General features: G+C 37.0%; 1 protein-coding gene across 2 annotated transcripts in view; it reads left to right on the top strand.

Annotated features, from left to right (window-relative positions):
• Nucleotides 1–20,150, top strand: part of ANGPT1 (angiopoietin 1) — a 250,606-nt gene that overhangs the window by 146,673 nt on the left and 83,783 nt on the right. For both annotated transcript variants that reach the window (XM_027131602.1, XM_027131603.1), the window contains exons 2-3: nt 6,959–7,114; nt 17,797–17,918. In XM_027131602.1, the coding sequence (XP_026987403.1) occupies nt 6,959–7,114; nt 17,797–17,918 (278 nt within the window). The remainder of the gene's footprint in view (nt 1–6,958; nt 7,115–17,796; nt 17,919–20,150) is intronic.

Genomic DNA, 20,150 nt, shown 5'->3' with positions numbered 1-20,150 from the left:
CAAGAAAATGATTGAAGAAGAATTTATTCATATGGGATTTTTCTGGGGTACTGTTGAAGTTAGCTTCTCCATATGCCTCAGCAAGGGTGTTGCTGTTACTCTTTCAGAGGGGATATAACAAACATCCCCCCAACATTATTAATTTCAGTAGCTGAGAGCTGCTTCTTATCAAAAAGAGATAAGAATATTTACAGGAAGAAATATAGTCAGAGGTGAACTCCAGAGTATTCACCGTCTATTGAAATGACCCATCTAATAAGCATTTATTTCCGACAAGACTCAGCCCTTTGTATTGGTAATACCTGGTACCAGACTTAGTGCATAGGATGCGTTCATCACATATTTGCTAGGACTGAAGTGAACTGATGTAGGGTTAATAAGCCTGAACTAATATAGAGTCTGGTCTCAGTGTTTTCCATTTGTGGGGCGATGCATAGGGAGAATAAAATCAGGGGGAAACTGAGGCTCATTGACTAAGGGGCAGCTAGTGGGCATTAGTGCTGGAAAGCAAGGGTAGAGTCCAGAAAGCAAAGTTAAAACCCCCAAAACTGCTAAGCATGAATTAATATTGTGAAAGGGTAGCCTCAAATCAGGAGCCATCAGAAGTAAAGCAAGTAGCAGGAAACAAGGGATAGGAAAAGAAATGTGGGGTAGGCCAGCAATACCAGCAGCCGTTGTTGTTGACTCAGCCTGCTGATGTTAAGTCTGAGTTTCCCACACACTGAGTGACCACAGCCCGACATCTGACATTAATTAGTTGTTTCACCTTGCTTTCTATAACCTCTCTGAACCTCAGTCACCACGACTATAAAATGAGATTCTTGGAGCTCATAATATTTAATGTCTCTGCCAGCTCACTTATTCTAATGGCTTTCTTTCTTCTGTAAGTAGTATTCTTTCAGATACTGAAGTGAAAAGCGGGATGCATGTCACACATATCAGTACAAAAGCTGTTTCAGATGTCAGCTAAGTAGATTTATTGTCTATAAAGACAATTAATTATACTTCTCCATTTCATAAAAAACAGTATACTGGAAATTCTAATAATAGAAATTCTAGCAAATAATATATTTGGCCTCAGCCTTCTTTTTTATAAAACCATAAACCTAGATTTGGTTGCATTTTCAGGATTGCCACGGATTTATGAAACAATGATATTTGATAAAAGCATCAATACTTAAGGCTTTTTTTTTACATTGCTTTACCTTTTTATTGCTTTCCCATATTTACCCTTTTACTTTATTTCATGGTTGTTTTGCCATAACTGAGTAATACCATATGCAGCAACATTCAATGAGAGTCCACTTAATCTACAACATATTTTAAGTGAACAATGCCTTTGTCAATTTTTATAGGGCTTAAAATGTTATTTTCTTAAGAATTACATGGGGAAATTCTGTTCTTTGTGCTTTAAGATAAGCTGTCGTTTAAGAGATTTAAGAGATTCCTTGAAGTGACCTCTTGAAGTGAAATGATAGAGAATGCGTTTCACATGCAAGACATATCATAATCTCACACAGATTTTGGTTCTCATGAACATGAAGTGGCAAGAATTTTGAGGGCCCAGTAAGAGATCTTTCCCAGAACTCTCTTTTGTAGTGGAAAATGATAGCATTAATTCTCTACTCGTCATTGGGCAAAAGACATGGGTGTGCGATTTATGAGTGAACTACAAATGGATGATAATCTTCACTTCTTAAAAATATTTTTTTCTCTATTTAATAATGCTACTTGTCATACAGTGGACTGTACATTTCCTTTCTCACCACCTATAACATTTCCTAGGATATTACAGCCATCAGTCACTGTGAAAATAATTAAATAAAAAAATGAAAAATTATCTGTCTTTGGACAGTTTCACGTCATCCATTCTGTAGCCTTCAATTTATGTATTCCCTGCATGAATATTGTGTGTTTACCAGAATTTGTCTGTGACATTTGTGATAGTGTGCTTGTGCTTGATGGGTGACCATCCTATAAAAGGAGCATATCCTGAGGGGCCATCTAGCTTCTTTCAAAGCAGCGTAACAGCTCTACCGCAACTTATTATGTGATCACAGATGATTTGCTTAACTTCTGGAGGCTGTTTTCTTATCAGTGAAATGAGAAAAAATAATAGAGTGGCTGGATTGTTACAAGTAGTCAGTGAGATATATCTTTGTAAAACCTGGTACATAACCTAGCTTTGGTAGAGGCTTAGCATATTGTCGTTGTTATTACCTTTGTTATATTTAACAGTAGTTTGTAAGAAATAAAATCAGAGGAAGAAGACACACATATTATTATAAACTGCATACTAAGAAAAAAAGGTAGGCGTTGATGAGAGGATTTTTAATGACCCATTGTATTAAAAGTGCTAGCAAAGTGAACTTTCCAAATCCTGGCCCTAGACCTCTCACCTCATCTCAAATTAATTTGGCCTCTAATGTGGTGAAGCAGAGTGAAGTAATCACCCTCTAATGTTGCATGTTTTTCTAAAAGGAAAAAGTAAATGAATTTTCAATGAGCTGGCTAAAACTGAGATCAGTAAATCAATTTAACCAGTCAATCAAATAGCCAACCAATCCAACAACGAAACAGTTCCCATAACTCTCAGGTTAGTGGAACGTCAGAAGATAGATTTGAGTCCTTTCTTTCATTTCTAACAAGACACCTAAGGCCTCTGAGCCTCAATTTCTTAAACCATAAATGGAGTCAATACTTCCCTTGTAACGTTGGTATAAGAATCAAGTCAGACAGTGTATGAAAGCTCTTTGTAAACACTAAATCACTTTACAAATGTAACATTATTTCCTTACGTTAAAATCATTGTTTACCATTTATTATGTCCTTTCAAATCACATCCTACATCCTCTTACTAGTTTTTTGGCCAATACTTTATAAAACTCTGGAGTCAGACACTGAGAGTGACAGTATAGTCAAATAATTTTATGATTCAGATTGGGAATCTCCTACTTTATAACCCATTAGCTCTTGTGGTCAGCAAATTCTAAACTTAAGATTCACATCTTAGATGTTTATAAAACGTTGAACCTTGAAGTAGCCATCATATTCTGTTAACATATTTTGAAACCAGTACAGAATATATGAAGACAATCAAATTTGTTACAAGTCTTTTCTGAACCTGGCTAGTATAGCACATGAAGATGGATTTCACAGTTATACATCTACAGAGGAATGTTTAGAGATTAAGATGAAAGTAGTCCTCCTTATTAATCACACATTGTATATTTGACTTCTGCCTCTCTCCTCAGCCTTTAAATCAACTACATCTGGTTTTTGCTACTTCAGTGTGCCATTACCTTTTGCATTAAAAAGCAGTTACTCTTAGAGCAGCCCCATTTGATTAAAAAATAATTAGCTAGAGTTAGATTCATGTTACTCATCATGACAGCCCAAATAAGAATTTTAGGATAGGTTGGAGACCTACTTTATTTCTACAACAGGGTCAGCAGAATTGGGAAGCTCTTTGTGATAAATACTGGCATAAAGCAGATATTTTGCTTTGCTGGTGTTAATTTTTACAGTTTTTTTTAAAAAAGCACAATAATACAGAATAGATGAATAGATAGTATCTAACAGAGATAGGACCACAAAGCAGCTGAACATTGATATAATAGTCGCTCTATGCCAGAGGGTGTCCTCCTCTGTGGAGACTGGGGCACGTGATTATTATTACACCCAGAGCAAATCAAAGTCTGGGAACTGACTCCACTAACCAACTGAATAAGAAATTGATATGTAATTATCAAGCACATCTGTATTGGAGCTCACTGATAAGTGAACTTTCTCTCAGGAGAGAAATCTGCATAGGAAACCAAGTTGTTATTTGAAATTTCTTGGTAACCAGGGAATCTGGCATAGAATAATTTGATGGTCTAAATCACTTTTACTCAAGGAAATTGCCATTTTGTGAACAAGGTAAGAAGCTAGGACCAGAATGTAAATTAAAGCATTGGAGCATTACTTTCTTTATATATATATATATATATATATATATACACACACACACACACACATATGCATATACAAACACACACATACCCCCCCCCACACACACCAGTGTGCTTAGCAACATAGATAATTTGCATTCTGCTATAATTTTCTTATCTCATAGAAGACTGTTCATAAATAGTTCTGATATAGGCAGTTATTCTGTGGACCACACTTTGAGAAGCATTGCTCTTTGCCTGAATCAGAATTACGCTAGGAAGTTTTAAAAATATATAGTTTCCTAGTACATACCCTTGAAAATTCTGATTCAAAGTTCTGGTGTGTTGCACCTCCATCTGCATTTTTAAAATGCTCCCCATGCAGTTTGGATAAACACACAGGGTTTAGGACCTATGTAATAAAATGCATAGGGTAATTAAGTAGTGTTTAAGATGAAAAGGTTAGAGGTTAAAAACCTGGGTTTTGACACTGGGGGTGCCAAATTCTTGTTTGTTCTTGAGCAAGTTGTGGATTTTCTAAGCCTCGGTAGTCTTACCTGTAAACGGCTATAACAATACCTCCCATATAAAGTTGTTGTGAGATTTAAGCGCTTTTGTGAAAGGAAAGCACTTAGCTCAGTGCCTGCCACATGGTAGACAGTGGATAAATGTCAGCTGTAAATGGTAGGTATCATCTCCATGATGGAGACTCATCTGCCATTTTTGAGAATATACACATTTATATAAAGCCCCAAATTCCCTGGATAAGCAAGGAACATACTGCTAATGTGTGCCTGTCTGAGGCTTCCTTCGCTAAGCATCCATCCGATTTATCAGTCAAGACTTTTTTGGTTTTGTTAGAAACTAAATCAATGTGATTGACGAAAAAGAAAAAAAAAAGTGGGCTGCTCAAGGGGACATCACAGAATTTATAACTGAATGTCCAAGGGTGGATCTGGCTAAAAACATGACAGGACGGAGGTGCTCTAAAAGTATCCTTCTATCTGTATCACCTGGGCTACGTATCTATCTTTCTGACTTAGCCTCATTCTTAGACTGGCTCTAGTTTTGTGATGGCAAAATGGGGCATCAACAGTGTCAGGCATATATGTTACCAGCTTACCACAGAGGAAGAGGAAGTTCTTTTGTAGGCTAGTTAGACAAAATTGCATAACTGAGACTTACTGGCCTTGGTCACAGTACCTTTCCATTCTTGAACAATTTATTCTCTCTAAGCAGGAGCAGAGCATTCTGATTGTCAGGCTCAAACATGTACCTTACCCTGAAGTTAGGGTGGGACAGCTCCACCCAAAGCATTTGTTCTGAAGGAGGAAAAGACAATTTCCCAAAAGAAAGTTAAGGGAAGTTATTTAGAAAAGAGGGAACATATGATGCAGAATCTAAAACAATAGATGTCTGTTACTCCAACCCACCCTCCTTTCCTCTACCCTTCCACTGTTGTTAAAATATGTTAGTTCAGTTGGAATAAAGCCAAGATTAAATTTACCCTAGAGACCTTAAGTTTTGTTAAGATAATTTCCAGATATGTGTTCTAATCTATTTTGTATTTGTTTTAGAATAAATTTTTGTGAGTTGAAACTTTCCCCCTACTTCTGATTTGGGAAGGGGACTTGAAAGGTTGAAGGGGAGTTACCTTATATTGACCAAGAACAAAGTCAGAACTTATTAATAACAATATGAGTTTGATTCTGACCTTTCATTTTCTTTAGCTTGGGACAGACTCATGTTTGATAAATAGAAATAAGCAAGAAATGTTGTTAGAAAGTGAACTGCCAAAGTTACAAAGAAGAATTTAGTTTTAAGCTATGTTTATTACATGACAATAGTGTTACTATAGATTATAAAATAGTGGATGTATTTTGGTTCACTAAATCAGTAAAAATCACGTAGCTGTTAATAATTTGGAACCCAGCTTATGAAGCACGACTTGGCAGAACTATCAAGTGGTTAGCAGTGTTGGTATGAAAGTTAAGGACTTCAGCACTCAAATCCAAGTCTGGCTGTTTTTGTGGTGTGTGGCCTTGGACCGGACTTCTCTGGGATGCAGTTTCCCCTTATGTGTAATTGGGTAATAAAATGTAGTCACCACACAGTTGTGGGGGAGAATTAAGTGCACTGACAGGGAAGTGAAGGCTTCTTTCTGTATTTTTCAAGCATATGAAAAATATCCTCGCTTTTATTCTCCCAAGTGCCTAACGGGCTCCCTCATAGTAAGTCACTTAATAATTCTTCTTGCCCCCTATGGTACCATTTATTTTACAACCATAATATTCTCTAAGGTGGCACCATAAAGGACTAAACATTCCCCAAGGCAAGAAGGGCAAATGCTGCTTTATGGACCATATTTTCAGTGCCTTTTTTTGAGCTTGCAAAGGAGCACTGATCATAGTTTTAGCTAGCTCTGAGGCTCTGCAGCTCATTTCATATGCTGTTGCCTATACGTTAAGATTCCCTTAAAGGCTTGTGTTTTGGGTATCTGCCCCCCTCCCACTCCTTGTCCCATTTCCCTAACCCAGCATGATCTTTTATTTTTCATTACAGAGGAGAGAGGTAAGTGTTCAATATGGTATAATGCAAAGATCAGAGAACCAAGATTTAGATTTAAATTGTTGTGCTAACTCTGCTGAATTTTTGCTGGTGACCTTAGGCTCATCGTTGACCTTCTCTAATTCTGTTTCCTCAGCTATAAAATGAAAAGAACAGTGAGGTCATCTGTGCTTAACTCTCTATCTTTGCTGTAAGGGTTAAATGAGAAAGCACTATCCAAGTGTGAATTTTCATTGTGATTGTGTTGATTATATGTGTGCATCAGTATATTACGGGTTTGTTAGCAACTGTGTTCCTGTGTGCTCTGCTCCCATTTCCCCAGCTCCCAGAGATGCTGAGGATTCCTGCCAGATGGCTGATCTGCCAGCTGTGTCTTGTTTTATCATTGTAAATATTACATGCTTCAACTGAAAGACTTTGCTTATAATGTAGTATGTTTTGTCCTTTATCTCTTGCAGATTGAGAATTACATTGTGGAAAATATGAAGTCGGAGATGGCTCAGATACAGCAGAATGCAGTTCAGAACCACACAGCCACCATGCTCGAGATAGGGACCAGCCTCCTCTCTCAGACCGCAGAGCAGACCAGAAAGCTGACAGATGTTGAGACCCAGGTACACCCCTGAGCCAGAGTCGTCAAACTCTTAACCCAGATGACTTTTTTTCCTTTAAGTTACTCCATAAACACAGAGCACATTTCAGCACTGGGATTGGGGAAACATACACATTTTTGTTTATTGGTAATAACAACAATGACTGCCTGACATGCTATGCATGTTTCTTTTGATTTCATGAGAGTTGGTATATTTAGCTTTGTATGTGCTTGCAAAAACAGGCAAAGGACTTAATCAGCATTTAAATTTCAAATAAACACTTCAGCTACCAACTGTGATATGATATATGTCAAACAGAATAACCATTTGTGTCAAATTGGTGCCTTTGATGGACATTTTTGACCTGTCCTGTTTTATCTCCAGTAGTACTCTAACAGTAATGGCACCTGCAGAGGTTTTGTGCAGTCAGTGGATAGGAAGGAAAATTCCAAATAAACTGATCTGGAATGTGCAGATTTTATTTTTATTCAGCATGATTTTATAATGAGAAGTCAATTAAAACTCTTCGTGTATATGTATATATACACACACACATATATATATATATATATATTACCCTACTCTGGACAATGATATTTTTTTATGTACAAATCAGTAAAATTCCTTTTAACTATCACTGTCACAAGCCTACCATTACAGGTTAATGAAAATATTATTTTTGATGACTGGAAGATGATCTCTTGGTCCCCTTTTAACCATGGAAATTGTTATTCCTGTTACCATTCTGAAATCCAGAGGATGATTCTGTCTCAATGTAATAGTTGATTTCTGGAATCAAAGGTGAAGTATACTGTTAAAAGATAAACTGAGGCACATTAAAATTTTCAAGAGTTTGAGTGAACATCGATTCAAATTGGGCAGCACCTAACTGAAAGTATTTAGCTCTACTGCAGGAGCTAAGGGAAAAGTTTTAATAGAGAAGATGCAGAAGCAAAGCAAGGAAATTATTTGATTGGCTGTAGCTTAAGCAGTTGCCTTATTTGGGAAAGCCTAGTTGGCTGTTTGTGATTGGTTGTTCTTAAATTTTACTTTCTTAGATTCAAGTACATTGAGTCTGGCTTAGATTTTGCTTTGCTTATGTAGGTTACCAAGACATTGAAGCCATCTCTAATGGCCTTTAATGTTTAACTCTTTTAACAGTATAAATTCAAAAATAATATGCACCCTTATTTCTATTTTGTGTCATTTGTGTTAATGGCATCACATAGATCAAATGTTGATATTTAAAGAGACATAACAATAATAATTTACATGGATAGAGCATTTTATATTATGCAAACCACTTTCCAATGGACAAATGATGTTTGTGAAGACTGTTTAGAACAGAAAGTTTGAATGATTTTCTCACATTGATACAGCTAGTGAATTGAATTTGGTACTCAAAATGATTCATACTCATTTCTTTCTCTGTCCTCCTTGATTAGTAATACTAATAATTATCTAATTGAATAAGAGCTTAAATGTGGATCACATTGGAACAATAAATCACATAGGCTTTGGAAAATAATTTTTGTTGCACACAATCATCAGATAATTATGGGGGATGAGGAAGGGAAAATTACGTATTATAACTAAAAATTATGAGACTATGTAATCTATTATCATCACACTGAGCAAGCTTGTTGATCTATGAACCAAGCTTGCTCAGTGGTGTGAAGCTTCTTGTGGTATGAATAATGTGTGTCCTCTCTTATTTTTACTAGAACTGAATGCTCACCATCTCCTACAAAGCATTCTATGTATTCAAAGACTGAAATACACAATTAATATTACCCTACTTGGTTGAACATTTGAAATTTTTATGCATTTCTTTTATAAGTTTTATGACATACATGGCAGCATTTTGTTTCATTTTTTTCCATCCCCAAAATTGAGTTGTTTTTATTCTCTTTCCAACTGGGAATTGAAGTTGTCGGGGAAAAAAATCCCATTGTCAGCATACCAATCTCCAAACTGTTAAGATGCATGCTATGTAAAATTTTAAGAGATAACAACTTGTTCTGCATCCTTAAGGCTAAGAGATGTGTACTTTATGGACAATAGCACAGAAAATTCATAGAAAATAAACCTATTCCCTATATAGAGCAGCTAAAGTTGAATAGTCATTAAAGGCTAATGAAAATTTATTAGATGCTCCAAGAAGAATTTTAATATAGCTGAAACCTGGAAAACATCTCAAAAATCACAAATCCATCAGAACTTGCAATGAGAGGAAGGTGGAGATAGATTGTCTGACAGTGGCTCGGACAAACTAGGTCCTACCTTAAGAGAGAATCCTGGGTGTTCTTTTCATCTTCATTTTAATATCTTCTAATCATCTCTGCTATTCGTAGCTGTGATGCTCCCACCCTTTTTCATGTGAATGTATATCCATGAGGTGCTTATTTGAACCTTTGCAATACTACATCATCTACTTAGACCTAATCATTCAAGTGCACTCAAGTTCTGATGCAAGGCCAAGTTCACAAAGTGAATCCTGGATTATTCCTTAATCTCAAAATGCTCTAGTCTTTAATAATAAGCATTTATAAACCAATAGATCCTTTAGGGCTATCCAGGCATGCTCCCACGTTTTTCCTCCCATATTCATTCTACTTTGTTTCTCGTTGGTAAGTGCTGCTTTTCCTAAACTGAGTTCAGGTCCTCAGTTATTTTAGGAATTCATGCCAATGGTTTTGCAGTATATTTTAGTGCCCTAGCTTTCACATGATGTTGTTATAAAGATAAGTAACTTATTGCTTTCTAGTCCTCTGCTGACCTTCTTGACTTGAATTTAACAAAAGGTGGTAGAGCCTTAGTTTTATTGCAGTGGCACTTGAAAATATTCTTGTGCCCAACAGGCATCATGATCAGAAAAGAGACAGAGAATGAGTATATCTAAGTAACCCTGCTGGTCATGGTGGTGAGATCAGGAACCAGCACTGGGCCTGTTCCTTCCTCCTTAGTTCAGCTTGCAGTGTTTTTCTTACTCTCTTATCAGTTCATACCAATATCTCCTCTCCTTCCAGTTCCTCTTTCCAAGTGTGCAGTATGAAGGGCTTAGTTTCAGACATTATTCATGTCCCTTCCTGTAGTGTGAATCTATTTCTGACTTCTTCCTCAGGCCAGTTTTGATTAGAGGTACTCTAGTAGACAAAAAATGACATTAAAATTTACCTCTAATAATCTGAGCTTGACTCTTTTTTAAGCAATTTTACATTTATTAGCTTCTTAATAATTTTTTAAAAACTTGATGGAGTGTAGGTACTATTATCTTCCCTTGTTTAAAAATGTGAAAACTGAAACTCAGAGAGGTAAAGCAACTTTCCCCAGGCGAAAATACTGGTAAATGTTAGAGGGAAGATTTGAACCCAGGCAGTCTGGCATGAGTCTACATGCTTTACCAGCTCTCTATCTGTACTGCCTCCCTCTTGTGATTCCTCTCTTTCAAAGGCTGCAGGCATAACTTGGGTCCAAGCACAGGATAAAATGGAAATAAGATAAAGCAAATTAATGTGGGCCTAATAGTAGCAACTGAATGTTTTCTATAAATGATGAAGATGCAGCTGCTGCTGAAGGTACCACTAGCTATTGGCATTTTACCATGTGTCTGCACATCATTTCATGTAATCCTAGCATCCATTGTTGACCTTGCTGCTTGCTGGCTGTGTAACCGTAGGGAAGTTCTATAGACACTGAGCTTACGTTTCCTTCAACTTCCAATGATTTATATGGAGCCATAGTGTTAGAAATAGAATTTAATAAAAAATTTAAAGATATATTTTGAGTACCTCCTTGATGCAAGGTATTTTAATAGGTACTAAATAGAATACAACAATAAGTAAAAGTCTTTATCTTCAGTGAGCTTAATTGAGTTAATGTGACAAAACTTTTCTAAACCATTTCTTTCTTGACTTTCCATCAAGCTAATTAGCTATGGAACCTTTCCCCACAGTTATAACAATGCATCTTTCCAGTCTCCTACTGGTAGGGGGTGGGGCGGGGTGTAATAGACCAATGGTCCCAGCTGCTGTGCTCTGAAATCCATCACTGTGTTGGTACAGAGACCACAATTCTCAGGGGCCACTTCCAGCCAATGACACATTGTGGCAGTGATACTTAGACCCATTCCTGGGAGCTGCAGGACTCCACTGACACATGACTTGGCTAAGGGCTCTCCATCAGCCTTGCCAAACTTTCGCACAACTTCCCTGCAGGCTAAAACTTCCAGTTAGCCTTACTCCCTTCCCTCTCTTCTTCACTGTGGTTCGATCTACATCCCAGTCAGAAGGTGACCCTAGCCAACTCTGGCTTCTTCCCAATTTTCTCTCACAGGCATGTCCCCTAATAAATTTCCTGCAAGTCTAATTCATCATCTGCTTCTTAGAGGTCACAAACTATCACACCTGTTGTTTGGACTTGACTCATACAATTATAAATTTAAGGCAGTCCAGGAACAATTTAATAAATGAGATTGAATCTCTAGGTGGAAACAGGTTTGAAAGGACAGAAAGGGCACCTCTCAAAGTTGAGCCACTATCTCTTTAACTTGATGAGAGGATAGTTGAATAAATATTTAACTTTGGCCTAATTGAAACAGCAGTAAAATAAATTTGCTAAAGGTCATCCAAGGAAAATACCCTGGTAATCAGTTTTCTCAAAAGGTCTGGAAAAAGTGTTTGATAACCCATTAGGAGAGAGCTCAGTGAACCATGATCCATAGGTCAAGTTCGAAATGCCATCTTTTTTTGTTAATAAAGTTTTATATGTTGTATATGGGTGCTTTCTCAATAAAACAGCAGAATTGAGTAGTTGCACCAGAGCCTGCCAAGACTAAGATATTTACTATATGGCCCTTTACAGAAAAAGCTGGCTAACCCCTGCACCAAGAAACAAACTTCTAGAGAGCAAGGATTTTGTCTGTCTTGCTTACTGTTCTATCCTTAGGATTTAAAACAGTACTTGGTACACAGTAGGTTCTCAATAAATACTTATTGAATGATTAAATTCACTGATATTAGTCTCTTAGTTTCTGTATATTTCAGTCCAGTGCTCCCAAGCCAAGGGCAATGTCCTAAGGGTTGTGTGTTGATGGTAATATATACCCACGAATAGTGGATGGGTCAGAATAGGACTTTGAACAGAAGCAGCCTACTGCAAAGATGTTCTGACTGACTGAGAACATTGGATGAATGTATTTTCTCTGTACTCTGAGGAGCATGAGAATTTGGCCATCTTCCTGCCTCGTAATGCTAGTGTAGCATTGCGGTGAGTACTGGAGAGAAGTCAGATGCCATCAGCCGCAACAAGCAGAAGATCTCCTGGTGATTGAAAGAAATCATTTTGATAGCAGTTGTTATTGACTGAGGGGAGATACCTTTCTTTTCCAGAGGGAAGCTACTTGTGTACAGCTGCATGAGCCTATGGGAAAGAACTCAGACTAGAGACAGATTACCTGGCTTCCATTATGACTCTACTGTGAATTAGCTCTGTTGGGCAAGTTACTTCTACCCAAAATTTCTGCGTCTGTAATACAAGGACTATCTCTACTAAACTCCATAACCCAGTGAGGTTATCATTATATTATAAATACATTATATGTTTATAATATAAATTAAAATATACAATATAATTAAAATAATTATATATAGTATTGTCTATATATTATTATGACTAAAATTAATAATTCTCCAAGGTTAACTAATTTTCACATTCGAATTTCCTCAATTTTTCTGCCAAAAATTTTAGAGACATTTTACTTTTCAAGACTTAATAGTCCCTTTTAATTTGGAGTAATCTTACATTTAAAAAAATTGAGGTATAGTTGATTTACAGTATTATATGTTTCAGATGTACAACATAGTGATTCACAATTTTTAAAGATTATACTCCATTTATAGTTATTATAAAATATTGACTATATTCCCTGTGCTGTACAATATATCCTTGTGGTTTGTTTATACATAGTAGTTTGTACCTCTTAATTCCCTACCCCTATCTTGCCTCTCCTCACCTTCCCTCTCCCCACTGGTAACCACTAAATTGTTTTCTGTAACTGTGAGTCTGTTTCTTTTTTGTTATATTCACTAGTTTGTTTTATATTTTAGATTCCACATATAAGTGATAACATACAATATTTGTCTTTCTCTGTTTGACTTTCTTGTTTTTCTTGAGGTTTTGCTCTGTATACCATCCCATATTCTTAAACTGTCTGAATATTTCTTTTACTCTTCCATCCCCTGTACTTTTTTTTTTAAACTGGAAATTAAGTCTACAGGCTTAATTAGGTTGAATTGAACGTGGTGGTGGGAGTACTTTGTAGAATTACTGGTCACGTCCTATTCCATCTCATCAGGAGTCACAAATGCCAGCTTGCCACCCTCTCAGTGACGCTATTTTAACTTGGTTAGGGTAAAAAGCTCCATAGCTCTCCATTCCAATTGTCCATTTTCCCCTTGGAAATTAACAAGAAAACTGTAGGGTGATACTTTGTCACGTTGCCCATCACTGACCAAATGAATTATTTCATTGATTTTGTAAAATGGTGATCTAACTCTCATTCCATGTACATGTACCAGCCTTCATTCTTCTGTAAAAGTCTGATTGCCAGGACATCATACCTTGTGTTATATATATATTTTTGAAAGACAGTTAAAGTAAAAGAAAACACAAACCTACAGCAAGGCTGATTGGAAAGTTAATATGCCAGTGAAAGAAATTTTCTTTTGTGGGAGATTTTCCTTTCAAGGAAGATTAGATGCACTCAAGTATTAAAGGGAAGCTGGATGAAATTATCTAGCTCACTTTCTTTAAAAAAAAATAGTAATTTTTATTTTTAAAATTTTGCTTATTTTTTAAAGAAAGAACTGAAATTTTATAGTCCATAAATCCGCAGTTCCAACTCTTATATCTTCCTTACTCTGTGGTATATTCTGAAAAATTTAAGCTTTGAAATTGTTTCTTGGGGGCTTGTGTCATATACTCTTCACTTTCCCCTTTGCTTTGCTTTCCTTCTCCTTTCCTTTCCCTTTTTCTCCTTCTCTCTCTATCTCTTTCTTTCTTTTCTTTCTTTCTGGTATATGCTTTTGGAATGTGTTCAGGCTAAAGAAGGAAATGTCTTTTGTCATTTTAATGGAACACTTAGATTATTGCTAAGCAGCAATTTCCATAGACACACGGAAAGAAGGTGGTCAATTTATCATAGTTTCCTGTACAGTTCTCATCAGTTGCCTGCTTTTGAACTTCAGGCCTATTTTAATACCTCAAGGGAGAGAGCTGAAATAAAGCAGCTATTGGGTTAAGGCGATGGGGAAAGAAGAGAAGGGGTTGGCTTTTGTGCTCAAAATCAGCCTGAGATGACCTGACACTTAGCCTGGACTTCTGAGATTTGTCGCCCTCTTTCTCCCACATTCAGATGCTGCTTTAGATTTGGGCTGTTATAATTGAAGTCCAGCTTGATATTCACCTGGCCTGCTACCCTCTCTTGTTACCCTCTGAGCGTGACGCAACTTGAAAACCGACTCACTATCCACTGCCTAGCGTATCATCTAACAAATAGCTCTGAGTGCCCCAGGATTCCAGGCCCCATGCTGGGCTCTGGCAGTTTGGAGGGCTCCAGATGGAGTAGTCCTGCCTCTGTGCAGCTGACATCCTCATGGGGCAGAAAGGCAGCATATGAGCATACTGACAGGATGATTTCCAATGGTGATGATTTCATAAAGAAAGTAAAACAAGGCCACCTGATGGAGGATGATGGGGGAGCTCCTCTACAGAGAATAGCAGGAAGGGCCTCCTTAGGTAAGACATGAATGATGAAAAGAAATCAGCCATGCATCTGGGAAGGGGTGGACATTCCAGGCAGGGGAAACTGCAAAGACCCTGAGATGGAGATGAATTTGGCATGTTGGGGTAGCAGAAAGAAGGCCAATATTATTGGAGCATAATAAACAAGGGGGAGAGTTGAAAGGAAGTGAGATCTGAGAAGTAATCAGGGTCCTGATCACATAGGACCTTGTAGGGCTAGGCCAAGAACTTTGGAATTTGTTCTAATTGTAAAGGGAAGTCACTAGCATATTTAATATAGGAAATGACATCTGATTTGTGTTTTTAAAAAGATCACTCTGGTTGCTGTGTAGCAAGTGGACTTTGTAGGACAAAGTAGAGAAAAGTTAGGAGCTATAGTGTCTCCAGACTTAGATATAGGCAACTTCATCTTCAATTTTGGATGGTTCCATTTTGTTCTCAGTGTTCTCTCATGTTCTTCTCAGACATGGAAAAGAACAATTTTTGTCCTTTGTAAAATAAAAGTTTTGGTATTTGAGAATATTAGGAAGTATGATCAGAGAATACAGTGAATAAAGGAGAAAACAGTTTCATTTAACAGCATATGATATGCTTGATTCAGGGAGACAATGTACAGCACATTGAGGGTCTTCTCTGTGCCAAGCACTGTTCTAAATCTCACTAAAAAATGTAGATGTGGCATCCCCTATTTTATTATTTTATAAATTGCCATTCTAGTTAATGAACAAACAAACAGAAAACTTGCCCAGACAAAAATATGTTTAATAGTTGAAGAAAGTTATATCTTGTGCATCCCTCATCTTTACATTCTCTGCCATTTTTTTCCTCTGGGCTGCTTTTAACTCTATCTTCAAATCTCAGGTCCTCTTGCTCCTGTGTTTCCTCAAATGAAACAATTCAGGATGGGAAATACTTTTTTAAAACTCTAGAACACTCCACAAATATGAGTTTTAATTAGTAGTCGTAACTTTTAGACTGGTTTTCAGATCCATATTCATGACAGTTGTATAAATGAATCATAGTAGCTTAAAACTTTCTTAAAGCTAAATGCCCCATCTCAGTATTCTTTTCCCTAACCCCCTGGCCCAACCCCTTCAGCAGGACTGGGGCTAGTCCTGCTGAAGGGGAATGAGAGCAAGTTATGCAAGACTGGATCATATATTTGTAGTAGCATATCCTGTCTTTATTTTAAAATGATATTCTGTTCAACTTGGATTTTTTAACATTAATTTTGATCTTTCAAAATGTTGCATTCAAATATTACTTATCTTGATTATTGAGTTTTTTGACACATCCTTAAATTTTACAACCCAGGCAGTTGCCTCTCTCATCTCACCCTAGTCCCTGTCCTGCTCCCCCTGCAAATACATCCCCTTTCCCCACAATCTCCATTAGCCCAAGCCCAGCCCTGATTGTGTCAGTATATTTTGAAAAGGCTTTTTCTGTGTGCATCTGATATAATTCCAGGTTTAGACCTGCTACAAAGAAGGAGGAAAGTTCTACTGGTGTCATTTTTAGAGGAGGACCCTTTAGATTGATATTGACCCTCCAGAAGGTTTCCCAGGTTCCTTTCAATACATAGTTCTAAAAAAGGTATGGTGGTTTTAAAAATTCTCAAATGACATAGGGAGCTTTTAAAACTATAATTTTACCTTCTTCCTTGCCCTTTTTACCTCCCTTAAAGAAGAAGGAGAAGGGGACAGGACAAAGGCAGTGGCACAGTTTGAAGGCATCTTCTAGGACTGGAATGTGTGTGATGTTTGCTTGGAGGATGAATAAGTTTGGGTTCATGGCTCAGACTCATGTTATATTAAAGCTTGACTAGGGCTTCCCTGGTGGCCCAGTGGTTGAGGGTCTGCCTGCCGATGCAGGGGACGTGGGTTCGTGCCCTGGTCCGGGAGGATCCCACGTGCCGCAGAGCGGCTGGGCCTGTGAGCCCATGGCCGCTGAGCCTGCGCGTCCGGAGCCTGTGCTCCACAACGGGAGAGGCCACAGCAGTGAGAGGCCCGCGTACTGCAAAAAAACAAACAAACAAATAAAGCTTGACTAGCAGCATGAGTCTTTGTGATTCAAGATGAGGTGAACATTTACTGTTTCTTGAGGACCCAGCGCAGTGCAGTTGAAAGGATAACTAACAGTCTGTCTTCAGTGCATTCTGGGTTCCTGGTCACTTCATCTCCTCAGATGAAGACCCAGGATGGGTTATTTCTCCCTCTTCTTGGTTTTCTGTGTAAAGCCTTAGAATTAGAGTCACAGTATCTGGGTTTGAAACCCAACTCTTCCCTTGGTTCCTGTATGGTTTCTGGCTTCTCTCTGAACTTCAGTTGCCTCATTTGTAAACTGATCATAACAATTCCTCTTTTCAATGTGTACCCATGTCCGTGATATGATGACATCTGGAAGGGCTGACATGAACTAACATGATAGGTGTTCAGTAATTGTGATCATGAATCTGTCTAAACTATATCACGAGTTTTTTGCACATTTCTAATTAGTTTTTGCGAGGTGATGGATCAAGGCAGACATGTTTTACATGCCTAGTAGTTATTCTTTGTTACACACAATATCTAAGACCTTGTACTAACATTTATCTTGTACTTGTAAATATCGGAGATAATATATATAAGACAGTTAGCACAGGGGAACATCCTAGGGTTTGAGGAAATGAAAATTGAAATATGAAAATGGATTTAACAACTCAGTTTTCTCATTCAACTGCAACTTCAATCTTGAACAAATATAATGTTTGAGACATGTAAGGCATTAATTAGTAGAATGTAGACCGTTTAATTATTCTAGAAGGAATATTATTTAAAAAGAAAACACAGCTAAATAAAAACCCCAAAATAATTGTTTTGACTCTTTGTAAAGATTGAAATGTTTTTATCTTTTATCTTAAGGTACTAAATCAAACTTCTCGACTTGAAATACAACTGCTGGAGAATTCATTATCAACATACAAGCTAGAGAAACAACTTCTTCAACAGACAAATGAAATCCTAAAGATTCATGAGAAAAACAGGTGAAGATTGTTGTATTCCAAAAATATGTACATTTGTACTTATTTATATCCTCCACCACTCTGCCAACTCTTAAAAAAAGATAGATGTAATTTGCAAAAAAAAAAATACGGAGCCAAATTAATTTTTAATATAAAAAGGAATGAGAGCTTAAGGTGACTACAGCAAGTATGTCAACAATAAGATTAATACTGTTGCTTACACTCTTGAAATATTTCTTTTTATAACTTTTAACACTAATTTATCTAATGTTCAGTTGTTCAAATCTTACCAAATCCACAAAAATTAATTGATTCTATGACTAAATTTGGTGACACAAAATATTGACAATTTTCAGCAGAACCAAAAAGTAGGCAAAAGATAGAGCTTCTGAAACTCTGTAACTTGAATTGTCACTCTACCAGCCCTAAACCTTGTACAGAGCTACCAGGTTTGAATTCAGAGATCTTTCACGGGAGAGAAGCAAATTTTCTTTTCAGAAAATTATTTCCCTATAAAGCTGATTCAAATGTTGTTTCCCCCTTCCATTTAAAGCCATTAACTCTGAACATAGTAAATTTCTTTGGTTAGCTTTATAGATGTGTTTTATAAACTATGAATCATCTCAGGTAAGTGAAAGGGACTTAAAGATCCTGATAGCCAGGATGATATATAGACTACATGATTTTGAAGTCACTGGCATTCATGATGGGCAATTCAGTCAAAGCACTGACCTCTGTAGAACAAATAGATTGTATATTAACTGCATTTTCTTCTGGATATTCGGACAGCTTGAAGAAGTTTCAGTTCTTATGCATTATATTGATTTAAAGATCTTTGTGTTGCTACAAACTAATTAAATACCACTGTCTCGGTGGAATCAGAGTTTCCACCATATTCCAAACCAGAAAGGCACCTAAGATGAACTGCTAGTTCTCCTTTTACTGTACAGATGAGGGAACAGACTCAGTGGAAGTGAGTGATCTATCCAAGGTCACACAGCTTGCTGGTGGCACAACTAGGAATGTAATCCAGGTTTCTTTATTCCGTCTTTCTCTTTCCACTGTAGCGCATGATCTCTCAGTACTGTCTTCAACCTAGAAGGATTTCCCAACTTTATGCTAAGTGTAGGCCTTAATGACAGTGATTATAATTAAACTTTTACATGAAGAAGATAAACCTGACTTTTGGTTTAGAGTCTGAAAGGGGTCAATCCATGTTTTGTGACTTGTATTTCTAAGTCCTACATTTGTTTATCTTTGTACTATGTCATGGGGTAAACTGTATAACTAAATAACTATAAATAAACTTGACAGGACTTGACTCTGAACTGGTTGCATGATGAAATGTTCTGGAATTGAAAATCCTGTTTAAAAGTACCATTTATCCCACTGCATTTTCACAGTAACCAGACACATACATGTAACAGGTATACTTTACAGCAACTATCCCTTGATTTAGGGGTCCTACCATGCTTTAACTTTGTCGCTAAAAGCAAACCCCATTTATAATCACGTTTCAAGATGCTATTGTGAAAGCTTTGTCTAGGAATGAAGAAGTAAAATAATGACAATTTTAACGTATTCTTAGGTTGTTTTTATAATTCTATAAATAACACACATTTATTGTAGAAAAGTGAGCAGGTATACAAGAAAATTAAAAACCATAATCCCATCACATTGAGAGAGCTTCATATGTTGCTGTATAAAAAATATAAATATGTTTTCTCAAAAAGTTGTGTCATGCTATACATACTGTTTTGCAGCCTGCTTTCTGTGGAGATAGATACCTTTTTTAATCGGTAAAGATCCCTCTAGTATAATTCTTAATAACTACATGATATTTCATTTTATAGGTGTAACCTAGGGTCGTTTTGATTCATCTCTCACTAAGTGTGTGGCCACATATGATTTCTCTATTAAAAAAGTCATCAGCATGAATTTACACTCTTCAATTCTCCTGCTGCTGATATGTGTATTATTTTTTGGTGTATGTCTGACACTTTAGCTGGGAGGCCTGAAAGTGCTCACCCTTAACTACAAAAACAAATGCTTTTCTTAAGTGTCACTTGTACTCTGCTCTCTCCGTCTCTTCTTGTCTCTGTCTCTTTCCCTCCTTCCTGCTCATATTCATTCTTTCTCTTCTTTTCTTTCTTCTTCCCCCCTTTCTTCTCCTTCCCCCACTCTCCCTCCTCCTCTTTCTTCTTCCTCTCCTCTTCTTCTAAATATACCCTGCCTACCCTAATTCCAGATCAT

Source organism: Aethalodelphis obliquidens, unplaced genomic scaffold (assembly GCF_003676395.1).
Source record: "Aethalodelphis obliquidens isolate GAN/ISIS:26980383/991018 unplaced genomic scaffold, ASM367639v1 scaffold39, whole genome shotgun sequence".
In the NCBI taxonomy this organism is placed as follows: Eukaryota; Metazoa; Chordata; class Mammalia; order Artiodactyla; family Delphinidae; genus Aethalodelphis; species Aethalodelphis obliquidens.
The sequence above is the reverse complement of the archived record's forward strand: the minus strand, read 5'-3'. Positions and strand labels throughout refer to the sequence as shown.